We start from the raw sequence: 24,638 nt of genomic DNA on the forward strand, positions 1-24,638 counted from the left end.
GTGGTGGGTGAGAAGGCAATGATGGAGGTGGTGATGAGGACAATGATGGAGGTGGAGGGGGGCTGCATTATACTTTGAGGGGGCTACATTATATTCTGTGGGGGGCTGCAATATATTTTGTGTGGGGGCTGCATTATTCTCTCGGGCTACATTATATTTTGAGGGGCTACATCATACTATATGAGGGGGCTGCATTATGCCCTATGAGGGGGCTACAGTATATTCTATGGGGGAGGCTGCATTATACCTTATGAGGGGGTGCATTATACTCTTAGGGGCCTACATTATATTCTCTGTAGGGGCTGCATTATACTATATGAGGGGGGCTGTATTATATTTTGTGGGGTGCTGCAGTATACCTTATGAGGGGTTGCACTATTTTCTATGAGGGGCTGCATTATATTCTATGAGGGGGGCTACATTATATTCCATGAGGGGAGCTACATTATATTCCATGAGGGGGGCTGCATTATATTCCATGAGGGAGGCTACATTATATTCCATGAGGGGGCTACTTCATATTCTATAAGGGGGCTACATTATATGCTACATAATTAAGTTGTGTACTATTTTATATTATACCCTGATATTAGCGTGTTTTACCACACAATTGATGGTCTTGTATTTATTTCTATGTAGCTACATAGAGGGCCCCAAGAATGATTTTCTCTGGTGGGCCCAAAGTGCTCCAGTCTGGCGCTGCTTACAAATATCAATTTTTCTTATTGGCCAATTAAGGCATCACTCCTAGAATACGTTTGTTTTTTTGGGGCATAAAAGTATTTACTTCAAACTTCAAATAGCCAAGGAATGGAAACCGGATATACATCGTTACATATTTCTTTATCATAGAATTGTAGTTGTAGAAATGATAATAAAACAAATCCAGGAAAGATTTTACAGAATGTATTCCCTCTCTCCTCCTAAAAGGAGGGCATATATAAGTTGTGAAACAGAAAGTTTCTGAAGTATCTATTCAGCTCGTTAACTACTGAAATGTATTAGTAAGTTCAGCTTCTAATTTGAGAGACTGAGAACTTGTATGACCTTGCTCCATGTATTCTCACATACAAAAACCTGTCAATTTCTAACAATGCTCCTGGAGCTGAAGATCAAGATCAACCATGTATATTAATAAAACCCTTAACAGTTTTGAAGCACTATATGATTTCCTGCAAACCCCAACTGAGAGCTGAAATGTGATATTTCGGCAATGTCATGCTGCTTTGAGAGCAGTTTATTAAGTTAATCAGTGTGTTGAGTTTTATTGGTTTCTTCAGGAGAAACATCAGCAGCTAGCAGGAGCTTAATTACTCGTAAAGCATATGTTGCAAGTTTGCATGTGCATAAACTATGGCCAGTAAGCAGTTGGTGGCGTTTTTTCTTTTGATCCCTAATATTTTATTAACCATGTTATCAGTAACATTTCCTTATTGGTTTGCAGAGACCTCCACCTCACCTACTAGCCGACTGACATCAGTACAAAGAGGTAACCTTTCCCTACTAATCTATCCCACTCCACTGGCCACACTGCCGAATGTTGTCTAAAATACAGCTACTTGCTGCTATATCAGATGTCTATCACAATCTGAATAACAATATACTCCTAAGAGATAGGGATTTTTTTTTATAACTTTAAATTACCATAACCTTATAACATTACTTTAATATGTACTGCAATTTGTTAAGGATCACATATTCTAGATCCCACCTAAAACTAATCATCATAGGATTATACATTCTGGATCCCACCTGAAGCTGTTACTTATGTGCTCTGTATTTTAGATGTATCTAAAACTCTTCCTCTTTGTTTCATGCAATCTGGACTCCACTTAAAGTTATTTTTTTATAGGATCATACATTCTGGATCTCACCTAAAACTATTCCATAAGAGATCATACATTCTAGATTTTGCCTAAAACTATTCCTCATGGAATTATACATTCTGGATCCTACCTAAAGCTATTTCTTACAAGATCTATATTTTAGATGAATCTAAAACTTCCTCTTTGTGTCATACAATCTGGATTCCACCTAAAGCTATTTATTAAAGGATCACACATTTTAGATCCCGCCTAAAGCTATTTTTTTATAGGATCATACATTCTGGACCTCACTTAAAACTATTCCATATGGGATCATACATTCCAGATTTAGCCTAAAACTATTTCTCGTGGGATCATACATTCTGGATCTCACCTAGTGCTATTCCCTTTGGGATCATACATTATGGATCTTGCCTAAAGATGTTCCTAATAGAATCACACATTCTGGATCTTACCTAAAGATATTCTTTATAAGATCATACACTCGCGTTTCAGCCTAAAGGTATTCCTTATGGGATCATATGTTCTGGATCACACCTAAAACTATTTCTTATGAGATCATATATGTTGGATCTCACCTAAAACTATTCCTCATGGGATGATAAATTCTGAATCCAACCTAAAGGTATTCCTTATTTAATCATATGTTACGGATCACATCTAAAACCAGTATCTCTCATAATTTCATGTATACCTCTTTAGATAAACCAGACCCTCCAATGGATTTAGAGTTAACTGATCTTGCAGAAAGAAGTGTCCGCCTCACATGGACGCCAGGTGATGATAACAATAGCCCTATAACAGGTGAGTTGGAGAATGCATATTCTTTTAGATAGTTTGCTCACTGATGTGAAGAACCTCAGATCTGACACACATTTTGGACTTCAGCTATACATAGTATGACATGACACCAATCTGCATGTTTTGTCGCTATGTACTTTATTGGCTCATCAGAAACGTACTAAATTTCCGTTTGATTTTGTTATCTTATATATAATTGCAATTGTATTTTTTACAAAGTTTGTAGTGTAGAAGGATGCATAATTCTGTACTGAATAAAAAGAATTGTTGAACAGGGCCTTGGAAATTCTTTTTCAGCTGACCTTCAGGGAAAGCAGGAGACATACTGCATCTTTCATTTTTGTTTGCCATAATGAGTGGCACACAAATTTGATTTTTTGTTTTTTTTGTTTTCTTTCCAAACTGACACATTTACATTTACTTGAGATTGTACGGGAGATTCAGAGGGATGCAAATCTTTAAAGCGGATCTGTCAACAGATTTCACAATATTGCATGCATTATGAAACATATCTTAGGCCTGGTGAGGCTGGTGTACTTAGTAAATTCGTATGAGAATGGTTGTGAAATTCTTTTGACATATCCTTATTGACAGCTCCTTAGTGTTTCTCCTCCATGCTGCCATGATCTCACACTCCTCAGTACAAGCTGCAGCTGTCAGGCTGGGTTGGCAGAGGCTCAATACATTTGATTTGTTTTTCTTCTTTGTCTTTTTTTACACTTATACATGTCTTTCTTACTCATCAGGCTTTATTATACAGTTTGAGGAGGACCGTTTTCAGTCAGGGACCTGGTACAACCTTGCCTCGGTGCCTGGTAACGTGAACTCTGCTTTGCTTCGTCTCTCTCCATACGTCAACTACCAGTTTCGAGTTCTGGCACTAAATGATCTTGGAAGCAGCATGCCCAGCCCGTCGTCTGAGCGATACCAAACTAATGGGGCACGTGAGTGATGAATTCATGTTTTTATCTTTTATCATATGGTCATGCTTTAAGTCCAATCTCGTTATACAATCAGTCATTTGTTTTATACTTGTGTACCAAAGATTTTCATCTTGTGGATTTTTTGCTTTTTTGCCCTTCTGTTGTAGTGTCCTTAAAATGTGTTTTGATTTTTAGCCCCAGAAGTTAATCCAGGTGATATTCGTGGAGCAGGAACTCGCAAAGACAACATGGAGATCACATGGACAGTAAGTAAGATAAGATATAGATTTATAGGTTTCATTAATATATTTTAATGATTTGAGAAGGGAAAGCCTGCTTTTGCTTTAACATAGCAAAATTTGCAGTACCCACCTAAAGAAGTTGTTGCCCCTCCAGCACCATCTTTCCACTACTCCCCACAAGTGTTTGTTGACAGGGCCACAGAGGTTCTGTCAACAACACATAACCACTGCAGGGAACTACTGGTCTTAGGCTGGTTTCACACTTGCGTTTCTTTTGCACTGCGTTTTTGCGCATAAATGCGCATGCGTTTTTTTCCTATACTTAACATGGGTGCGCATAGTCATGCGTTTGTTAGCGTTTGCATGCGCACGAAATTCACCCAAAAACACATTATAGTCTATGGGTGCGCTGACGTGCTCATGGTCAAGCACACGTCAGCGCAAAAAAACGCATACTTTTTTTGTAAAAAACATTTGCAAAAAACAAGAAAACGCATAAAAACCGCATGATGCGTTTTTTATGCGCGTTTGCACTGCGCACCGCAAAAAAACGCAAGTGTGAAAGTAGCCTTATGCTGTGTATTGTGCCATGACCACTGAACTTGGTGATTTCCTACAGCCGTCCTGTGCTGCATGAATTTACATCTTGTGGAGTCATCTTTTTGGAGTATAAGGTTTGTCTGGTGAAAATAATTTTTCTCCGATCCACAGAATAGAAGATCAATGGGGGCTCGACTGCTGGGACCCACGTCAGTCTGCCGAACGGTGAATTTTATCCCTGACATGGGAACTTTTATGCCCATCAGAATGGAGCAGCAGTGTGAATGCCAAACCTCAACTCCATTAATTCTCAATAGGACTGCCGGAGAAAATGGAGAGCAGTGCTCAAAAACCACATAGGAAATAAATGGAGTGGTGGTTGAGCATGCGCACTCCCGCTCCATTCTTACGAGGATACAATCTCTCTATTCTGCTGAATAGTATCGGTCCCAACGGTTGGACCCTCATCAATCAATAAGTTGTCTCCTATCCTGTGGATATCATACTATTTAAAAGGTTTTATTGTCAGCCGAATTTTCAGCACTTTGTCTGGGTGTATCTGTATATTTAGACAAAAACTCATGGGCCAGGCACACAGTGAATAAGTCTGTATGACAGTATTCACACCACCAAAAGACTGAAAACACAGAAAAACACAGTAAAACAAACGTAGAAAAATACTCTGTTGTAAAAAAAGTAACAGTAAACAGCAAGTGCTAGTAAAAAGATAATTACAAAACAGGGTATTTAGTTGATACTTTTTTGCAAAAAGTGTATACTAAGCCGCTCTACAAAACGTCAAGGTATACCCATATCAGAGCAGTCCTAACCGATGTATTTAAAAACCTGATCATGTGTATAGTACCTGCATAAGCAGGATTCAGGCAGGTAAGGTCCAATGTGGACACGCTATGGAAAGCGGCTTTTTTGTATATGCACAATTGCAAACATTATTTCATATGCATATTACTTAAAGGAAAAGGGTCAAGGAAATGTCTATATAATAAAAAAAAATCCTGAAAATGTGCAGTGTTTACTGTGGCCATTAAGCCCAATTATTATTATTTTTTTTTTTTTTGTAAAGCACAATTCATTCCATGGCACAGTACATATAAAAAGGGTTATATCAGACAAAAACAGGATTTTGGTTGCTTACCGTAAAATCTGTTTCTCAGAGTCTTCATTGGGGGACACAGAAACCGTGGGTGTGTGCTGCTGCCTCTATGAGGTTGACACTATGCCATGAAAAAAATGTTAACTCCACCTCCGCAGTATACACCCCTCCGACAGGCTGCAGGACAATCAGTTAGTGAAAAAGCAGTAGGAAGAGACATTATCATGTAAGTCATCATATATTCATTACAAGTAACAAAATCATGGGAGGGCGCTGTGTCCCCCAATGAAGACTCTGAGAAACAGATTTTACGGTAAGCAACCAAAATCCTGTTTTCTCTTTCGTCTCATTGGGGGACACAGAAACCGTGCGACGTCCAAAAGCAGTCCCTGGGAGGGAGAAGACAGAAACATCCTTCAAGTCGGAGAACTCACCACTGCCGCCTGAAAAATTCTTCTGCCTAGGCTGGCGTCCGCTGAAGTATAGGTATGGACCTTATAGAACCTTGAAAGGTATGAACGGACGACCAGGTGGCTGCCTTGCACAATTGCATGGCTGATGCCCTATGATGTGTCGCCCAGGAGGCGCTCACCGCCCTGGTTGAGTGAGCCTTGACCCCAGCAGGGGACACCCTGTGCTTCACCCGGTAGGCTTCCAGAATTGCCATTATGATCCAGCGGGCGATTGTTGCCTTAGAGGCCAGCAGGCCTCTTTTCACCCCATTAGCAATGACAAAGAGTGAGTCTGTTTCCCTGAAAGGAGCAGTCCTTGCCAGGTATACCCTTATTGCCCTGGCCAGGTCCAGCTTATTGAAAGAATGCTTCAGAGGAAGAGTTGGGGCAAAATGACGGTAGGATTACATCCTCGTTCAGGTGAAGGCCGATACCACCTTGGGGAGGAAGAAAGGAGGAGGCCGCAAAACAACCTTGTTTTGGTGCATAATCAAAAATGGAGGGTGACCGGACAGGGCCGCCAACTCTGAAACCCCCTGATAGAGGTGATGGCTATGAGAAAAACCACTTTCCAGGACACAAGGGATATGGGAGCTTCCCGGAGGGGCTCCAAGGGTGAATTTGTCAAGGCTTCCAAGACCAGATCAAGGTCCCATGGATCCACTGGGGATCTGTAAGGAGGAGCTGTATGCCACCCTTTGAAGAAAGGTCTTAACCTGCAGGCGAGAGGCAAATTCCGTTGGAAAGAAATAGAGAGAGCAGATACTTGGCCTTTCAGGGAACTTAGGGCAAGACCGGCATCTAATCCTGCCTGGAGGAAGACTAGGACAGATGGAAGGGAACAGGGTATAGGTGTGAGGTGATTAGACTCACACCAGCCAAAAATGAGCCTTCCAGGCTCGATAATAGACCCTGAAGAAGATGGCTTCCTAGCCTGGATCATTGTATTAATGTTTCGGTCCGAAACAACCTCGCTGCTTTCAGTATTGTGGTTTAGATGGCCAAGCCGTCAAATTGAGCAACCGTGAATTCGGGTGGTAAACCGGCCCCTCAGCCAGGAGATCTGGCCTGTCAGGGAGTCTCCAGGGGGTGCTTGATCATTTCTGCGAACCAGGCCCTCCTGGGTCAGTATGGGGCGACCAATATGACCGGCACCCCTTACGCCCTGATCCCCTTTAGTAACCTGGGTAGGAGAGGGAGGGGAGGGACCAGGTAAGGGAGTCTGAACTGTGACCAGGGAGTAACCAGCGCATTTACCCCTATTGCCAGAGAATCGCGGCACCTGGAGACAAACTATTGGACCCTTCTGTTCTGTCGAGATGCCAGAAGGTTCACATCCGGAGTCCCCCATAGTCGGCAGATTTGATGGAGCATGTACTGATGTAAGGACTATTCTCCTGCTGCGAGCCCTTTCCGGCTGAGGAAGACAGCGGCCGTGTTGTCTGTGCCGGGAATGTAAACTGCCGATATTGCCGGAATCGCGGCTTCCGCCCGGCTGAAGGTTCTTGATGCCTCTGCCGATGCCCGGGGACTCATGGTTCCCCCTGGTGATTGATGTATGCCACTTCTGTGGCATTGACCGTCTGAATCCGGACTGGCTGATCCTTGAGGCATCCTTCCCAATATAGGAGTGCTGGAAAGACCCCGGTTGGTTCTAGAATGTCGATCGACAGTGAGGATATTCGCCTTGACCATCGCCCCTGGACCGCCAGGTGACGGAATACCGCACCCCAGCCCAGGAGGCTGGCATCCGTAGTTATCACTTGCCAGAGGACAGGGGGAAAAAAAAGGACCACCCCAGATGAACAAGGGGGGAGGTCAGTCACCCTTGAGGGACTGTCTGGCCTGACTGGGAGGGAGTAAGAGCGATCCAGTGAAGAGACGGACCTGTACCACTGAAGGAGGGTGTCCCTCTGTAGTGTCCTGGAATGGGACAGGGCAATGGGTATGCTGCCACCATCCTCCTCAGGACTCTCATGGCAGAAAGGATAGGAGTCGGGATTCTAGCAGAGAGCAAATTCCCTTCCGGAGCGTAATTCACTTCCTTTCGGGAAGAGAGGCCCTCGAGCGGCGGGTGTCGATTAGCATCCCTAAGAACTCTAGGTGTTGTGTTGGCATAAGGTGGGATTCTTTCCCTGTTGAAGAGCCAACCAAACCGGTACAGCGTGACTAGAACCGCAGATAGGTTTTCCTGAGCCTGATCGAAGGAGGGTGCTTTGACGAGAATATCGTTGAGATATCATAGAATCGTAGAGTTGGAAGGGACCTCCTGGGCCATCTGGTCCAACCCCCTGCTCAAAGCAGGATTCGCTAAATCATTCCAGTCAGATGTCTGTCCAGCCTCTGTTTGAAGACTTCCATTGAAGGAGAACTCACCACTTCTCGTGGCAGCTTGTTCCACTCATTGATCACTCTAACTGTCAAAAAGTTTTTTCTAATATCTAATCTGTGTCTCCTCCCATTCAGTTTCATCCCATTGCTTCTAGTCTTTCCTTGTGCAAATGAGAATAAAGTTGATCCTTCTACAATGTGACAGCCCTTTAGATATTTGTAGACAGCTATTAAGTCTCCTCTCAGTCTTCTCTTTTGCAAACTAAACATTCCCAAATCATGCAACCTTTCCTCATAAGACAGGGTTTGCAGACCGGTCACCATTCTGGTCGCTCTTTTCTGAACTTGCTCCAGTTTGTTGATGTCTTTTTTGAAATGTGGTGCCCAAAACTGGACACAATATTCCAGGTGAGGTCTGACCAAAGAGGAGTAGAGGGAAATAATGACTTCACGTGATCTAGACTGTATGCTTCTGTTAATACATCCTAGAATTGCATTTGCCTTTTTTGCTGCTGCATCACACTGTTGACTCATATTCAGTCTGTGATCTATTAGTATACCCAAGTCTTTTTCACATGTGCTATCACTTAGCCCTATTCCTACCATTCTATATATGCTTTATTCATTTTTATTGCCCAGATGTAGTACTTTGCATTTCTCCCTGTTAAAAACCATTCTGTTAGTTGCTGCCCACTTCTCCAGTTTATTTAAATCTTTTTGAATCCTCTCTCTCTCTTCTCTAGTATTAGCTATCCCTCCTAGCTTTGTGTCATCAGCAAATTTAATCAGTTTACCCTCAATTCCTTCATCTAAATCGTTGATAAAGATGTTGAACAACACAGGGCCCAGGACAGAGCCCTGTGGTACCCCACTTGTGACATTCTTCCAACTGGATGTGCAGCCATTTACGACCACTCTTTGGGTCCAATCACTAAGCCAGTTATGAATCCACCTAACAGTTGCCTTGTCCATTCCATACTTAGTCATTTTTTCAATAAGGATTGTATGAGATACTTTGTCAAATGCTTTGCTGAAGTCAAGATATACTATATCTACAGCATTTCCTTGATCCACCCAATCAGTGATACCATCATAGAAGGAAATTAAGTTAGTCTGACATGACTTATTAGTTACAAACCCATGCTGACTCTGTTTAATCACTTCATTCTTATCCAGGTACTGACATACATGTTGTTCAATGATTTGTTCAAAGATCTTTCCTGGTATAGAAGTCAGACTCACCGGCCTATAGTTGCCTGGGTCCACCTTCTTCCCCTTTTTGAAGATAGGAACAACATTTGCTCTTCTCCAGTCTTCTGGCACTTCTCCTGTTCTCCAAGAATTTTCAAAGATTATGGAGAGGGGTTCAAAAATTTCTTCTGGTATCTCCTTCAGTACTCTGGGGTGTAATTCATCTGGACCTGGAGACTTGAATTCATTTAGGTTAGCTAAGTGTTTCCTCACTATCTTTCTGTTTATAGATATCCTGGATTCTTCTATTCCCTTAATAGGACAGTGAAGAACAGTTGATGTTACATTTCCTTTCTGAGAGAAAACAGATGCAAAATAGGAATTTAAAAGTTCAGCCTTCTCAACATCCTGTCTTACCATTTCATCATTTTCATCCTGTAAAAATCCTATAGCATCTTTGACTTTTCTTTTACTTTTGACATATCCCCAAAATCCTTTATTATTGCTTTTGACATCTCTTGCAAGCCTCAATTCATTTTCAGCTTTAGATAATCTGATTTGTGCCCTGCAGGTTCTGCAGACAGCATTATATTCTTCTTTAGATATGCCTCCCTCTTTCCATTTTATAAACATTTCTTTCTTCCTTTTTAGCATGTGCTTAAGTTCTGTGTTCATCCATCCTGGTTTCCTTAAATGCTTCCTATTCTTCCCTCTTTTCGGAATTGTTAACAACTGTGCTCTGAGAATTTCATTTTTCAAAATTTCCCATCCTTCCTGGACATTTTTGTCTTTAAGGATATCCAGCCATTGGATCCCTCCAATTCTCTTTCTGAATCCCTTAAAATCTGCCTTTCTGAAATCTAACCTTGACGTCTGAGTCTTCACAGGTCTTCCTCCTCTAGTTATCCAAAATTCTAAAATAGCATGGTCGCTACCTCCTAGGGTCCCAGCCACTTTTACCTCCTCAACCATTTCCTCCCTGTTTATAAGGATTAGATCCAAGGTAGCAGTTCCCCTTGTTTTCTCCCTTACCTTTTGGAAGATAAAGTTGTCAGCAAGAGAGGATAAGAATTTCCTTGACCTGTTAGTTTTGCCTGAGAGAGATTCCCAACAAATGTCTGGATAGTTGAAATCTCCCATGACAACTATGTCATATTTTTTGGAGAACTTGGCCATTTGATGCATAAAGAGTTCATCCATATCTTCAGCTTGCACAGGCGGCCTGTAGTAAATGCCTACAATGGTGTCCTTTCCATTGTTCTGTCCTTGTATTCTTACCCAAACAGTTTCCACAGAACTCCCAGTCTCTGAAGCTTCAATCTCTGTGCAGATATACGCGTTTCTAACATACAATGCGACACCCCCTCCTCGTTTATCAAGTCTGTTTCTTGCAAATAAGTTGTATCCTTCTAGTCTTGTATTCCAATCATGTGTAGCATCCCACCAAGTTTCAGTGATTCCAATGACATCATATTTCTTTTCCTGTGTTAGTAGTTCCAATTCTCCTTGTTTGTTGCCCATTCTTTGTGCATTAGTATAGAAACATTTTAGTTTGTGATTGGTTTCTCTTTCTCCAATATTTTTATTAATTAGATTCTTTCGTCTTTGTTCTTCCTTTCCACTTGTAATAGCAGAGCTCTCAATAGCATTTGTCAGGTGTATGGCTTTTTCTGGTCTTTTGCTTCCCTTCCCATGTTGTTCTAGTTTAAAGCTCTCCTTACAAGTGTAGCAAGGCGACTTCCAAATACATGCTTTCCAGTCTTCGTAAGGTGCACTCCATCTCTAGCAAGTAGTCCATCGTATAAGTAGTTCACTCCGCGATCCAGAAATCCAAATCGTTGCTGACGGCACCATCGATGTAGCCAGTTGTTCACCTGCAGAATCTTATTCCACCTCCTTGTTCCATGGCCATCCACTGGGAGGATGGAAGAGAAGACCACCTGCGCTCCCAGTTCTTTCACTTTCTTGCCTAAGTCTTCAAAGTCTCTGCAGATGGTTTCCAGGTCGTTTCTTGCGGTGTCATTTGTCCCCACATGTAGTAGCAGGAATGGGTAGTCATCTGTAGGTCTGAAGAGTCCTGATATCCTGTCAGACACATCTTTAATTTTTGCACCTGGAAGACAGCACATTTCTCTTGAAGTTATATCCGGTCTGCAGATAGCGGCCTCTGTTCCTCTCAACAGGGAATCCCCCATGACCACCACTCTCCGTTTCTTCTTCACAACATTTTTCTTTCTCCATCCAGGAGGACTCTGAAGGCGTACAAGGTTGCTATTTGTTGGCAAAGTCTTATCCTGATGTATTTCTTCATCGTTTTCCTGCGTGAGAGCCTGGTACTGGTTTCTGAGCAGTATGGGTGCTGACTGCCTCCTGATCCTCCTGCTTCTCTGGGTCACATGTCTCCATTCCTCTGTTTCTTCAGGTGCACTTCGAATTTCTTCTCTTTCTGTAACATGAAGAGATAATTCTGCTCTGTCCAAGAACTCTTCACCTTCCTTAATGATCTTCAACGTAGCTAACCTCTCTTCGAGATTTTGCAACTTTTCCTCCAACAGGGACACAAGCTTGCATTTGTGGCATGTGAAGTTTGGCTTTTCCACTGGTAAATCTGTGAACATGTAGCAAGAAATGCAGCTCACCAAATGGCTCCTGGCCTCTTCCATCTTGAGATTTCTTAAAAACGATGAAAGATGAGCCAAAATTCGGTTTTCCGATTTCCTCTTTTCAGCTGCAACGGCCAAAACCCAGTGATCGTTGAGCTCGCGGAGACTCTTCACTTATCCCAGAAGGCACTGGGAATATGCAAATGATGTCCTCAAGACTCTTCCCCTGGTTTTGGTTTTGGGACTAATACTATATTTCTGACCCTTAATATGGCTACCATTGCTGTCATAATCTTCATAAAAATTCCGGGGCTGTTGCCAGCCGAAATGGTAGGGCCACCAACTAGGAATGCTGCTGCTGGACAGCGCAGCGCAAAAATCCTTGATGTCCCTGAAAAATGGGGCCGTGCAGGTAGGCGTCCCGAATATCTATGGAGCATAGGAATTCCTGATCCTCCATAGAGGCAATCACTGGCCGGATCGACTCCATCCTGAAGCGGCATAGGCGGACCCATTTGTTTGACTTCTTGAGGTCTAGTATGGGACGAACCGAGCCATCCTTTTTTGTTTTTGGTATTACAAACCGGTTTGAGTAAAGACTTGTAAAACGCTCCTGCTCGGGAACAGGGAGATTACACCTGCGCTGAGGAGAGAATTGATTGCTGCAAAAAAACCTGAGGCCATGGCAGCGTCTCTTGGTGGTTGATATAGAAAAAAACGGCCTCGCGGAAGCGCGCTGAAGTCCATCATGGATCCTGTGGACACCACCTCCCTTACCCAGGTATCCATTACTGAACTCCGCCAGACATCTCTGCAGAAGAGAAGGCAGCCCCCTAGTGCGGGGAGAGGGACTGGGAAGGGAGCTGTAATCCATGCAGGTGTCAGGCTGAAGAGGATCTGCCTGGCCCTGACCTGATAGCTCTGCAATGGGAACTGCGAGGGCGCCATGAAGGAGAGGCCCGAAAGGACACCTCCTTCCTGTCCCTAGGCGCCTGCGACCTCTGGGGCCTGAGCATAGGCGTCTGCCACTGGGGCATGATGAAAGGGACGAAAGGATTGGGCCTTTCATTTGAAAACCTATCAACCAGACCTGGCCTGAGGGAGAAGGAAGCTTATGTCCCCAACTGCCTCTTTAATGATTTGATCTAACAATGGACCCAAAAAGTCGAGAATCCTGAAAAGGCAGATTGGTTAGGGATCTCTTTGGGGTCAAATCGGCCTGCCAGACCTTTAGCCAGACCGTTCACCGGACGGCAACCCTGTTGCTGGATACTTGGCTGCGCAGGATGTGGCGTCCAAAGTTGCTGATACCATATACTTCACGACCAGAGAGATTCGGTCTGCGAACTCCGCCAGTTCTGCTGGCGGGGCCCCAGCCAATATGCCCTGTCTAAGCTGTTTGACACATCTTGACACAGACTTAGCTACCCAAGCTGAGGCGAAGGCCGGACACAATATAGAGGCTGCTGCCTTAGAGGTGGATCTCTCCAGGGATTCTACCCTCCTATCATTGGTATCCTCCAGGGGTGCCCCACTGGTGAGTGGAGTAACTGTTTTGGTAGAGAGTCTGGACACTGATGCATCCACCGAAGGGGAGGAGGTCCAATTGGTAGTGAGATCTGGATATGAGATCCCAAAATGTCTTCTTCTCTGAAACTGCCTGGTCGGCTTTTCCCTTTCCTTGAACAACACCTCCTCAAAATCCCTGTGGGTGGCGAAGACCCTGGAGGGGGACCTATGCCGCTTAAATGAGAGCCTGATCTGCAGGCTTCGATGTGGCGTCCTTAATGTTAAGGTCCCATTGACTGCAGCAATGAGGTCCTGGACCATATCCTTGACGCACTAGGCTGCTCTGGCCCGTATTCAGAACCCTCCACCGAACGTGTCTCTAAAAATACTTCACACGATTCTGGGGAGGACCGGGAGGAGGCAGACAGCCAGAGAAATTCTGGCGGTGAGATGGAGTAAGAAGGGGACCTGGGTTGGTGGTCCTGTCTCAACCTTTTACGGCCTCTAGAAGGTCCAGAAAAAGGACTCCTTTGATGCACCTGTGTCCACTGGAGTCTGAGGTGGCAATCGGTCAAGCACCGTTACCAGGTACTGTGATACCTTGGTAAGGTAAGCCACGGATTTAGATAAGGCAGAGGCCCATCCCGGACACTCCTGTCTCCCGCGGCAATGGCTGGCCCCTGGGCGGCAGGCAAGACGGCCTCATCCAGCTCCTTGGCAGGCAAGGTGGGGGGGCTGCACCTGCTTTTTAGCATAGGGTAATACAGTGGGTCTGCTGCGTTCTGAGCAGCGTGGAGAGGACTGACCCGAAGAAAGCTTGTTATTTAACAATGGTTGCTGACCATCGGGGGTAAAGAGCGGGGTGAGGGAGCAACACTGTAGTTCAGTACTCACATCCCACATCCTGTGTCCCCACCGCAGCTGCTGCCCGAAGGCAGAGGGGAGAGAGAGATAGGTGAACCGCCCTCTAGCCCCGCCTGGAACCGGTGGGCGGGGCCCAGCCCCGGACTTCCTGGAGCACCAAGATGGCGCCGGTCCCGGAAGAGGACCCCGGAGGGCTGGACCTACCCCGGAAGACGGGATCTGACATCGGACGCGCACGTGCTGGATGACCGCTGGAGCCAAGGAGCATAATGCCACCGCAGGAGGAAGGATTGGAGGCTTCGCCGCAATCTGCATTCCTGCAGTGCTTGGAAGCAGGTACTGGCCTTTAAGATAAGTTATAGCCATGGAGCACAGGGTAACAGTGATCCCTCCATAAATGCAAGAAAAATAGCTTCTCTTTTTTTTTTTCTTTCCATGAAAAATGCTGCAGCCTCTTACCTTCAGCTCCCCCCGTGACAGGGGGCTGTTACCTGACGAAAACATTGCTGCCCCAAATCCTTTCTGCAGGGCGTCTCACTCGATCATCCGGCTCTGGGGGGGCGAGTGATGAGAGACGAAGGTCAGGACCAGATACGATCACCTGAACATGAGTCCGTGTTAGGGGCTGGGGTCCTGCCCATGGGATCTATGAGGATACGGGGTGGCAGTACACGCCGTACTCATGATCCAAGTGTGGGAATACAGATGTAGCCGCTCTACTCTGTATCCCTCCATGGTTACCTGAAAACGAACGACGCACATTGAGGTAGGCATGGGTCTGTAAGAGACCCCTGTCCACCTCCTATCTGACACTAAGCAAAACTGATTGTCCTACAGCCTGTCGGAGGGGTGTATACTGCGGAGGCGGAGTTAACATTTTTTTAATGGCATCAGAGATGGTATGTGAAGAGGAGATGAGACGAGCAAAAAAGGAGGTCTTGTGAGGAACGGAGATTACGTATTGGGAGGTAGCGAGCTAATTCATAATGGCAGGGAACAGGATATGGAAAACCTTGTGTTTCCTTGTTAGAATTTTGGACTACATTTTCTGGGCAGTGAAAGGACTGATAGAAGGGAAAGGAAGAGGAGTAAAGATGGGAGTGTAAAATAAGTGGGCAGCAGAGTTGAGTTTGGATGGGAGGAGTGCAAGAGTGTTTAATGGAAGGCCACAGAGAAGGACTTGGTAGTAGGAAACGAAGATGGCATGCACAACTAGGTTGTGGAAGGAGAGGATTCAAAAAATGTTTCTGCAGTAGAGGAGACAAAGTGGTAGGGACTTGGGTTTTAAGTTTGAACTATATATATATAGTTTAGTGCAGCAAGTTCAAAAAAATGTCATCCTCTAATTGATCAATATTCGATCTCATATATGACACCTCTTTTCCTATCCTTTAACTTTGCTATCCACAGCCACTGAACTCTACACAGGCATATGGCCCCAACCTACGCTACAATGTAAAGTGGCGTCAGCGGAACACTGGAGAGCCATGGAGCAATGTCACAGTGTGGACCAACAAGCATGTTGTGTGGAACACTCCAGTGTACACCCCCTATGAAATAAGGGTGCAGGCAGAAAATGAGTTTGGCAGGTCACTAGAACCGAACACTGTGATTGGCTACTCTGGAGAAGATTGTGAGTAATGCAAACCACTATGGACCCATACTTATTTACTAGAATGATACAATTTTTATGAATCTTGAAATATTGAAGGGACTGCCGTGTTCTTAAGCGTACTGTGCCCTGTTTGCTGTGTCTGGGGCATGCTGTAGGGTTACAGTACTCAGATGTACTCTGCTGCGTAAGCTGGATATTTAAGACAAGCCTGAGTTTTTAGCATTGGCTAAAACATTTTTTGGAAGACGTTGGTGTCATTTTAAAGGTCACAAAATATGAACAATTTCCAAATCAATTTGGGTGTAATGTATACTGTCCTGTGCTGCAGTGTTCCCAGACAGTTTAGATCACTGGGATGATACATTGTGGTAGAAAGACATGATCTATGTTCAGATAGGAAACGGAGCTCTGTCTTGCTTCATACTTCTGAAGAAATGCACACTAACTAGTGATGAACATGTATACTCGTTGCTTGGGTTTTCCCCGAGCATGCTCGGGTGTCCTCCGAGTATTTTGGTGTGTTTTTGTTGTCTTATCTGCATGATTTGAGACTTGTAGACAGGGTGAATACATGTGGGAATTCCCTAACAAACAGGCATTCCACACATGTATTCAAGCTGTCTAGGAGTCGCAAATCATGCAGATAAGATGAGGAAAACTAAATCTCCGAGCACGCCAAAATAATCGGAGGACACCCGAGCATGCTCGGGGAAAACCCGAGCAACGAGTATACTCGCTCTTCACTAACACTACCCTGTTGGTGTAAAACTGAAAAATGAAATGAAAAGCAATCATACAGTGGAATGCAGCAAAAAATGGTACCAATAAAAATTACAGCCCATTACACAAAATACAAGCACTCATACAGCCCAGTAAACAAAAAAATGAAGTTATAGCTCTCAGAATATGATGTTCCCATCCTCATCTTCCCCACAAAAATGGGTTTATTGTAAAAAGAGATTTTTAGAGGCAACCTTCAGTCCAGAAGGGGCTAAACTGAGCTATTTCCTGAGAAAGTATTTGTGTTGTGTGTACAGAGGTATTTCTAAGGCTATGTGCACATGTATGCAGAAAATTTCTGCAGAAAAACAGGACTCCTTCCCAGAAAATGTGTGTTTTTTTCCGCACGTTTTTGCCGCGATTTTTTCCGCACGTCCCCAGACACATAGAAAATAGCCAGCGCTTTTTTGCGGTAAAAAACGCATCAATATACACGAAAAGTGCAAAATGCATTACAATGAATGGGGAGCTTCATTTAAGCGTTTTTTGAGCTGATTTTTTAAAATCCGTGGAAAAAACGCGAAAAAAAACGCTGTGTGTGAACACAGCCTGAGGCTATGTGCCCACATTACCGTTTTTAAACGCTCAGGAAACTGATCCCCTTCCCAGAAAACGCGCGTTTTTTGCACAAAAGACGCACGTTTTTGATGCGTTTTTTTTTCCGCGCGTTTTCTGGGATCATTGGAAAAGGCTAAAAATGCTCAGCAATGCGGAAATTAATGAGCATGCTGCGTTTTTAGCCGCTAAGTGATTCCTGAGCGTTTAAAAACGCATGCATTGGCACAAAAAGCCAAAAACGCATGCAATTTAATGTGAAGCTTCTTTTTATGCGTTTCTGCAGCGTCTGAGCCGGCACAAACGCTGCGGAAACGCTTAAAAAAACGCAACGTGGGCACACAGCCTAAATGTTGACAGTTGTCGTACTATAAGAAGTTGTTCATGCCTGTAATGAATTAGGTCCACTTTACTTTCATTATTATGATCAGTAATCAGTCTATGCTGTAATGTTCACTACCATTTCAGATGCTAAATACGATTCACCCACAATTCACCCACATTTTTACATTACAGATTGATCATTTCAATCTGCACAAATGTGACACTTAAAAGAGGATCTGTCACTTGCTCAAACAGATTAAGTTAAATAGTTTGTAAAATTCCTCACGCTTCACTGATTACACCCTCTTTACTTTTTGGTGCTGTTTCGCTCCATTGCAGAGATATTCACATGTGTTTCATCTGGAGGGCACTATGTGAAATCTCTGCTTGTAGTACAACTTAAGGTTTCTTCAGTCTTCTCTGGGAGTGTATGATTTCACTCCTCCCTTCCAGATGTTACCAGTCACAGCTTAATTTTGTGGAGCAAGTTACAGGACCTCTTTAAAACAACATTTTTGTTCTGAACTGCTTTGGTTATTACTTTTTCTGCCACAAGATGGTGCAATTCTATTATATCATCCGCAGTATCACTGACTCTCATGACAAGTTGGTGCACTTTAAAAATACAGCGTTTTACTTTTCCATAGAAGAGTGCTATTTCCCAGTTGAAAAATAGTGTAGTGGAGTGCACTACTGTATTTTACAATTCCTTCTTCGGAGTTCAAAATGTTAAATCACTCAGTCTCCCATTTGCATTATGAGTTGCTTTATATAGGAATTCCATAAGAAAACAGTGAAATATCCCATCAGAAATCAGAAGTTCACTGATTAGTACTATAAAGACTGGCATAGAAAACTAGTATGTTGGTCTGCTTAAAGCTGTCTCTACCCTCAGATCCTAAAGCAGCACCAGCTGACATTAGACTGAGGGTCACGAACAGCACGGCCATCTCCCTTCAATGGACACGTGTGGCCCCAGCGTCTGTCCAAGGAAGTCTCGTGGAATACAGAGTGAGCGGAACCAGCTCCTAATTAACAGCACCCTTATGTCTAATATTTAATCTGGAAAGCGGAGGGTGATGGGAAATAATGAAGACTTATCTCTCTGGATATATTAACCATTGTCAACCCCCAGCATGTTACTTTACATGAAACTTACAAACCAGGGAAACTAAACATTGACCCGCTGCTTAAGTGTAACACAACCTGACAGTCCACCAAAAATCACCCCAACTAATATATAAATTTTGTCTGCTAAATGATCGGGCTGTGTATTTCAAAAGGCATATTACTGGAGGGAGAGTAGTTTGCTGAAAGGAATTTGGGTCTCCCGAAAGAAGCTGCAGCAGAGTTTCATTGGAGATCGTGTACGAGGGATCGTGTCCTTCCTGATACCTTACAGCAACTACAAACTGTACATGGTAGCAGTGAACGGGAGAGGGGACGGCCCGAAGAGTGACATTAAAGAGTTCACCACACCAGAGGGAGGTAGGTGCTCAGGAAGAAGGTGAATGACAGTACTCTAACATATTGCTGTGTATGCCACAACCGGCTGCTAACTAAAATGTGAAAATCCTTCTATGATGCTATTGTGCCCTCTCAAGTCACCATGTAGCCCCATAAGGCACACAATCCGCTTTTACCTACCAGCTTTGCTTTGTTCTCATCTATTTTCTTCTCACTCTTCCAGTGCCCAGTCAGCCTAAAAACTTTAGATTCAGTGAACCAAACCGTGAAACCATTTACTTAGATTGGAGTCCTCCAGAACACCCCAATGGGAATCTGACAGGCTACGGCTTACGCTACCAAGCATGTAAGTGAACAGTTTGGTTGTAATTGATTTTCTATAACAAAGCTCCAACCAAAGAGTTCTTTCAAGAAAGTCAATATAGTTTGAATTAGGGCCTCGATTTACCATGTGTCATTTTCTCCAGATGGCCTTCAGGCTGCAGAGCTCAAGAGCAACTGCTACACTGCTACCTCTGCACCCACTACACATACACATTTGGTAGTTTTGTAGAAAAAGATAATGTTTTACTATTTTAAAAGGAACCTATGATGTGATGGAATGCTATTTATTTGCAGATATAGGGGTATTCAGCTGATAAATAATGTCAACAGCAGCTACAGGGAGAAAATGAACTTATATCCTTCCTGTAGCTGCTTGCTTTTAGTCAGAGGGGCAGAGAGATGCAACAGTCACTGCTCACTATACAGTAAGCGTTCTATAATCACTCACCGGCACTTAGACAGTCTGCTCTGCAGTGTACTTGGCCGGTTCCCTTTTAAATTGTTTTCACCACTCATCCCGCTATAATTATATAGGACTCATAGTAGCAAGATGGCACTCACAATTTAGAATTTATTCGATGTCTGAAATATCATGTTAGCTATTTGTCTGGATGACTATGCAAAACATGTAAAATAGTGTGACCTTTGTTGCCGCTTTTACATTTTTATTATTCACTCCTATTAATATCAATCCTCTAATTGTCTGAACAGTCAATGGTTCCAGATTCTCAAGGCCGGTAGTTGAGATTCTGTCACCAAACCAAACCAAATTCACTATAACAAGAACGGATCCAATATCACGTTATCGCATCACCTTAAGTGCAAGGACACAGGTTGGAGCTGGGGAAGTGGTCACGGTTGATACGCCTCTCAGGCCGGATGAAGGTAAAAAAAAAACCCTGATTCTTCCAAAATGTAATGCATTCATGCAGTTTTAAACATGTAATGTCCTATCGCCAGAATATAACATAATTTTGATTGATGAGGGACAGCAGCCAAGCTTATAATGACAGTGAAGTAACTGATACCCCTTTGATCCTTTGATCCATCGGTCAGAAGCCCTCCTAGCTACTCACTTTGAAGGAAATTGCAAAACCACTTTACTCAAGTAAAAGGTGTTGTTTGGTTCTCCGTGTCGATGGCAATTTCCCCCCGCCAAGGAGGAAGTGATGGCATATCTTAGTGATATACCATCTCTTCTTTTAGAGAGATTTATTGTTTTCTATGGTACCATACACCTTATGTGCAATATTTTATACTTGGCATGGAAAAATTTGCGCATATTTCCAGAGACTTGATAGGGACCAGTGTGTCATTGTTTTTCTTTTCTTTGTGTTTATGTGTTCCGCTCTCTTTCTTTCTTTTTTTGCCCTTGCTTTTCTAAACTCTTGGCTTTTTGTGAGGTCTGCAGTTCCCCCTACCTCAGGTAAAGTAATATAATAGCATGGTAACATGCATGTGGCTTTTAGCATGCTAAGCTTTCAACACCGTATTCTGAACCCATATTGCCTGCAACATACAGTAGATTGTTTGTGGTAATGGCGTTCTTCCTCAGCTCTATTAAACTAAAAGCATTCAATGTCTACTGGGAGGATCGTCATCTATAAAGTGATGACCATCAGCTGTTTTTCTCAGCTTTTTTCCTGATAAGTAGAGGCAGACATGCTGGGATCCATGTCCCCAAGCAATGACGAGACAGAGAAATTCTGTATTTAAAAATTAAAAATGCAGCGTAAGTATACTGAAGAGGAACTGAAGACGTGTTACTGTACATTTACATAAGACCGTAGTATGTACATTTCTAGACATAGGGGGGAGTAAAAAATGTTTGTTTATGAATATGCAACATTATGTAGGGACACAACTTATGTTTCTTATGTTATCTTATAGTTATTTCTAAACTTCACTTCTAAAGGATTTCCAGTTTAAAGGGAACCTAGAAGGGGAGAGGCCACGCCCTGCGCCACACCCCCTCACCTCGGACTGCCGACGGAGACATTATCAGGGGGCTGATGTGAGAGCAGCTTCTCCGCACTGCTCACTGGGACATTACAGCAGTGTTCAGCTCCACACTGTTATCAGCCAGTCTCTTGATAATACCTATTTCTCTGCAGATAACATGGAGAGTGGCCAAGCCCCCTCACTTTGTATTGGCTGTTAAAGGCGGGGGGCTGCACTCTACTGTGTGACGTATTGTCCCAGACGGGAAGGGGAGGAGTGAGGAGCAGGTTCTGTCACTGTACTGGGCATCTCATCTTTATAGTTTATAAGGGAAAGAACAGTGCAAGAAAAATAACTCCCTGATTTTCAAGATTTCTGCTTGTAGCCTTTGAATGAAAACTATTATTCTTTAATTCCATTAATTCCAGAGTATAAAAATGTGTCCTGATATTGGGATAATGTTTTTATTTTTTCTAGTGGTTTTCTTCCAGTATGTCTGCCCATGATTTTCTGTAATGATTGTCATTATTGACATATTTTTTGTATGTACATTAGGGCACATTGGGGGAAAGGTACTGTACTGAATGTACCAGCATTTTGGCTTATTTTGTGCCAGTTTTACATCCTTGTACCACATTTACCATTTGTTTTGGACACTTTTCCGTCTCACCTTATATGGGGGTATGGATTCACTGGAAGGGGAGAGATTTTGTTAATAAATTGGCACATTGCTCCATGATTGTGCCAAAATTAAGTTTCTAGTTTGTATCACAAAGTGAGCTAACTAATAAATTATGTAAACTTAGACTAAAAATTGCTCCAAATTTATCTAAGTGTCACGAGCTCCTTTAATAAATGTGATGCATTTTAAGATTGTCTAGTCCATGTCTATAGTTTACAGAAAACTGCCCATGTGTTCTCTCCTTGAAAAATCTATAGTTGTCCTTTAAACGTGTCTGGTCCAAGAATGAGAACTGCCTTTAATCTGCACTTATGGATGTCCTCACAAATTTCTAGAGTTGTAGAAAACACGAGGACATGAGTGCATAAGGTGTCAAATGGCCATACTTAGAACCTCTAAAGCAATGCTATCCAGTTACAGATATACTCTCAATATCATTAAAATATCTACAGAAGTAGACCTGAGCTGCATGTAAGCATGGCATCCAAGAATGGCTGGTATCAGTGGCAAGCACCAGGCATACCGAGGGGTGAGTGCATGGCTGCTTCGGAGCTGTCACCCTCAGTTGCCCACAATCTGGTTTTAATGCACTCTACATCACTGTATATGAATAAGGGGATGTGCACACTGCGTCTTCTTTATGCAGATTCTACTTCGAATCTGCCTGAAAAAGCGCCCTATAAAACGAACATAATGCACAGCAGTGTCAAAACAACAATGTTGTGCACATGTTCCATTTTATGTCACGTCTTTTAATGGCTTCATGGTTGGGAAACCCTGAAGGGATTTAATGAAGTGATGTGTTCATTCTTCCCGCTCTTTATACTTGACATTTTGGAGTAAGAGATGACTGCTCCCTGAAGTGGAATTGCTTGGGAAAAATTGGCGCCTATTCTGGCATCTAAAAGACGTCGTGTGCACATAGCCTACGAGATGTGGTTCCTCGCTTTTTCTTTTTTTTTTTTTTAAAGGGCTTTCTGGACAAGCTGTCACTATTGAAATTCCTTGCTGTTTCAGTGTCGCCGATATACTGACCTCCCTCCAGTCTGTCTTTACCATGCTGAATTAGTGATATGCCTGACCAGTAAGGGCCGGCTAAAACCACCCGGAGTTACCGTAAATGGTTGCCGATCAGTTAATTGTTTTCTGATTAATCACTGTCAATACAATCAATAGATCGTTCTGTGCGCCTACACTGTGTTCTTGGCAGCACATGTCCTGTTTACACAGGACGATGTGCTTCTGAGAACACTAATTTTTAATCCTGATTAAAAATCATATTACCCTAGGAACAAGTGTTTTTTCTTATCGGATGATTTGCAGCCTGTATACACTGCCCGATTATCTGGAAACAAGCCTTAGCAGGAACACTTGTTCACAATAATTGGCCAGTGTAAATTAGCTTTAGGCCGGGGTCACACTTGCAACTGCAATGCGAGAAACCCGCATCAATACCCGGCACTGGGACCAGAGCGCTCAGCTGCATAGAAATACATGTTTCTCGCATTGCAGTTTCAAATGTGACCCCGGCCTTAGGCTATGTTCACACAAAGTTTAAGGATGTGGAATTTGAAGCCACTCCTAACTGAAATCCATATCAAAAACTGCCTCAAATACTCTTTGAATTGTCTTCCTATTGATTTTAACAAAAATAATCCACAATGCTCTTCAATTTTTTATTTTTTTTTAGTTTTTGTGCCAAGATTTAGAAAACCTCTTTGAAGGAAAAAAAAAAGTGATATGTAATTTTTTTTTTTTTCATACGGATTCCTTATGGAATCTGCTCAAACTGTAACTGTCATGTCAAATGGCTACAAAAGAAATGGGGAAAAAATTATTTAACAACTAAGTCAAAAGTACATCAAATAGTCTTAACAAAATAATCCCGTAAAAGAGCACATGGATTCCTGATGTAAATTTATCTTCAAAACCACGTCAGGTCTGGGTGCCTCAATAGAAGCACGGTGTGAACATACCCTAAGATGGTAAAAACAGACTGGTAGAGAATCACTAAAGTGGTGGAGGGTTTAAATGGAGAGTATGACATTTTTGAGTTAAACCCCCCGTTAAAGCAATCAATTCTGTAAATAAAATGTTATAAATGGGAATACTAGAGCGTGCCGTCAGCTGCTTGTATGCGTGCATGCCAGCTTCATTACAGATTGTCATCTTCCATCCTGCGTATTGTACATAGGGCAGAAGGACCGTCCCATGATCACTCAGCTTGGCTGTGATATCTCTCTTCATTGCTATTCATTCAGCTTGCTTGCTTGGACTATTTTTGGCCACGTTTTCAGTGCTGAATTGTTCAAACTGTGTGAAATTTCCAGTGTATCTCTATTTCCAATTACAATTTTATTGTATTTTCTCTTAGAATGACCGGAGTATGACATTTGTGTTTTTCAGAGTAATATATGTTAGATCTTGGCATCTTCTCAGCTTAGACTATATATGTATATGAATTGTTCCAGTGGCATTAGACACAATTCCAATGTGACCTGTCATTGCATAGGTGGTTAGAAAAGATGGAAACATTTTGATTAAAGAAAGACAA

The 24,638-nt window shown here is 43.0% G+C and overlaps 1 protein-coding gene across 14 annotated transcripts in view; it reads left to right on the plus strand.

Annotated features, from left to right (window-relative positions):
- NFASC (neurofascin) overlaps positions 1-24,638 on the plus strand; it is a 194,297-nt gene that overhangs the window by 137,470 nt on the left and 32,189 nt on the right. For 6 of the 14 annotated variants that reach the window (XM_073587184.1, XM_073587192.1, XM_073587177.1 and 3 more), the window contains 10 exons: positions 1,445-1,489; positions 2,529-2,630; positions 3,374-3,571; positions 3,746-3,816; positions 15,807-16,029; positions 18,566-18,681; positions 18,954-19,158; positions 19,361-19,483; positions 20,173-20,346; positions 20,873-20,887. In XM_073587184.1, coding sequence (XP_073443285.1) covers positions 1,445-1,489; positions 2,529-2,630; positions 3,374-3,571; positions 3,746-3,816; positions 15,807-16,029; positions 18,566-18,681; positions 18,954-19,158; positions 19,361-19,483; positions 20,173-20,346; positions 20,873-20,887 — 1,272 coding nt within the window. The remainder of the gene's footprint in view (positions 1-1,444; positions 1,490-2,528; positions 2,631-3,373; positions 3,572-3,745; positions 3,817-15,806; positions 16,030-18,565; positions 18,682-18,953; positions 19,159-19,360; positions 19,484-20,172; positions 20,347-20,872; positions 20,888-24,638) is intronic. The other 8 variants (XM_073587180.1, XM_073587186.1, XM_073587182.1 and 5 more) reach the window with 7 other exon arrangements.

Source organism: Dendrobates tinctorius, unplaced genomic scaffold, assembly GCF_039654945.1.
Source record: "Dendrobates tinctorius isolate UK_male_01 unplaced genomic scaffold, ASM3965494v1 ptg000098l, whole genome shotgun sequence".
In the NCBI taxonomy this organism is placed as follows: Eukaryota; Metazoa; Chordata; class Amphibia; order Anura; family Dendrobatidae; genus Dendrobates; species Dendrobates tinctorius.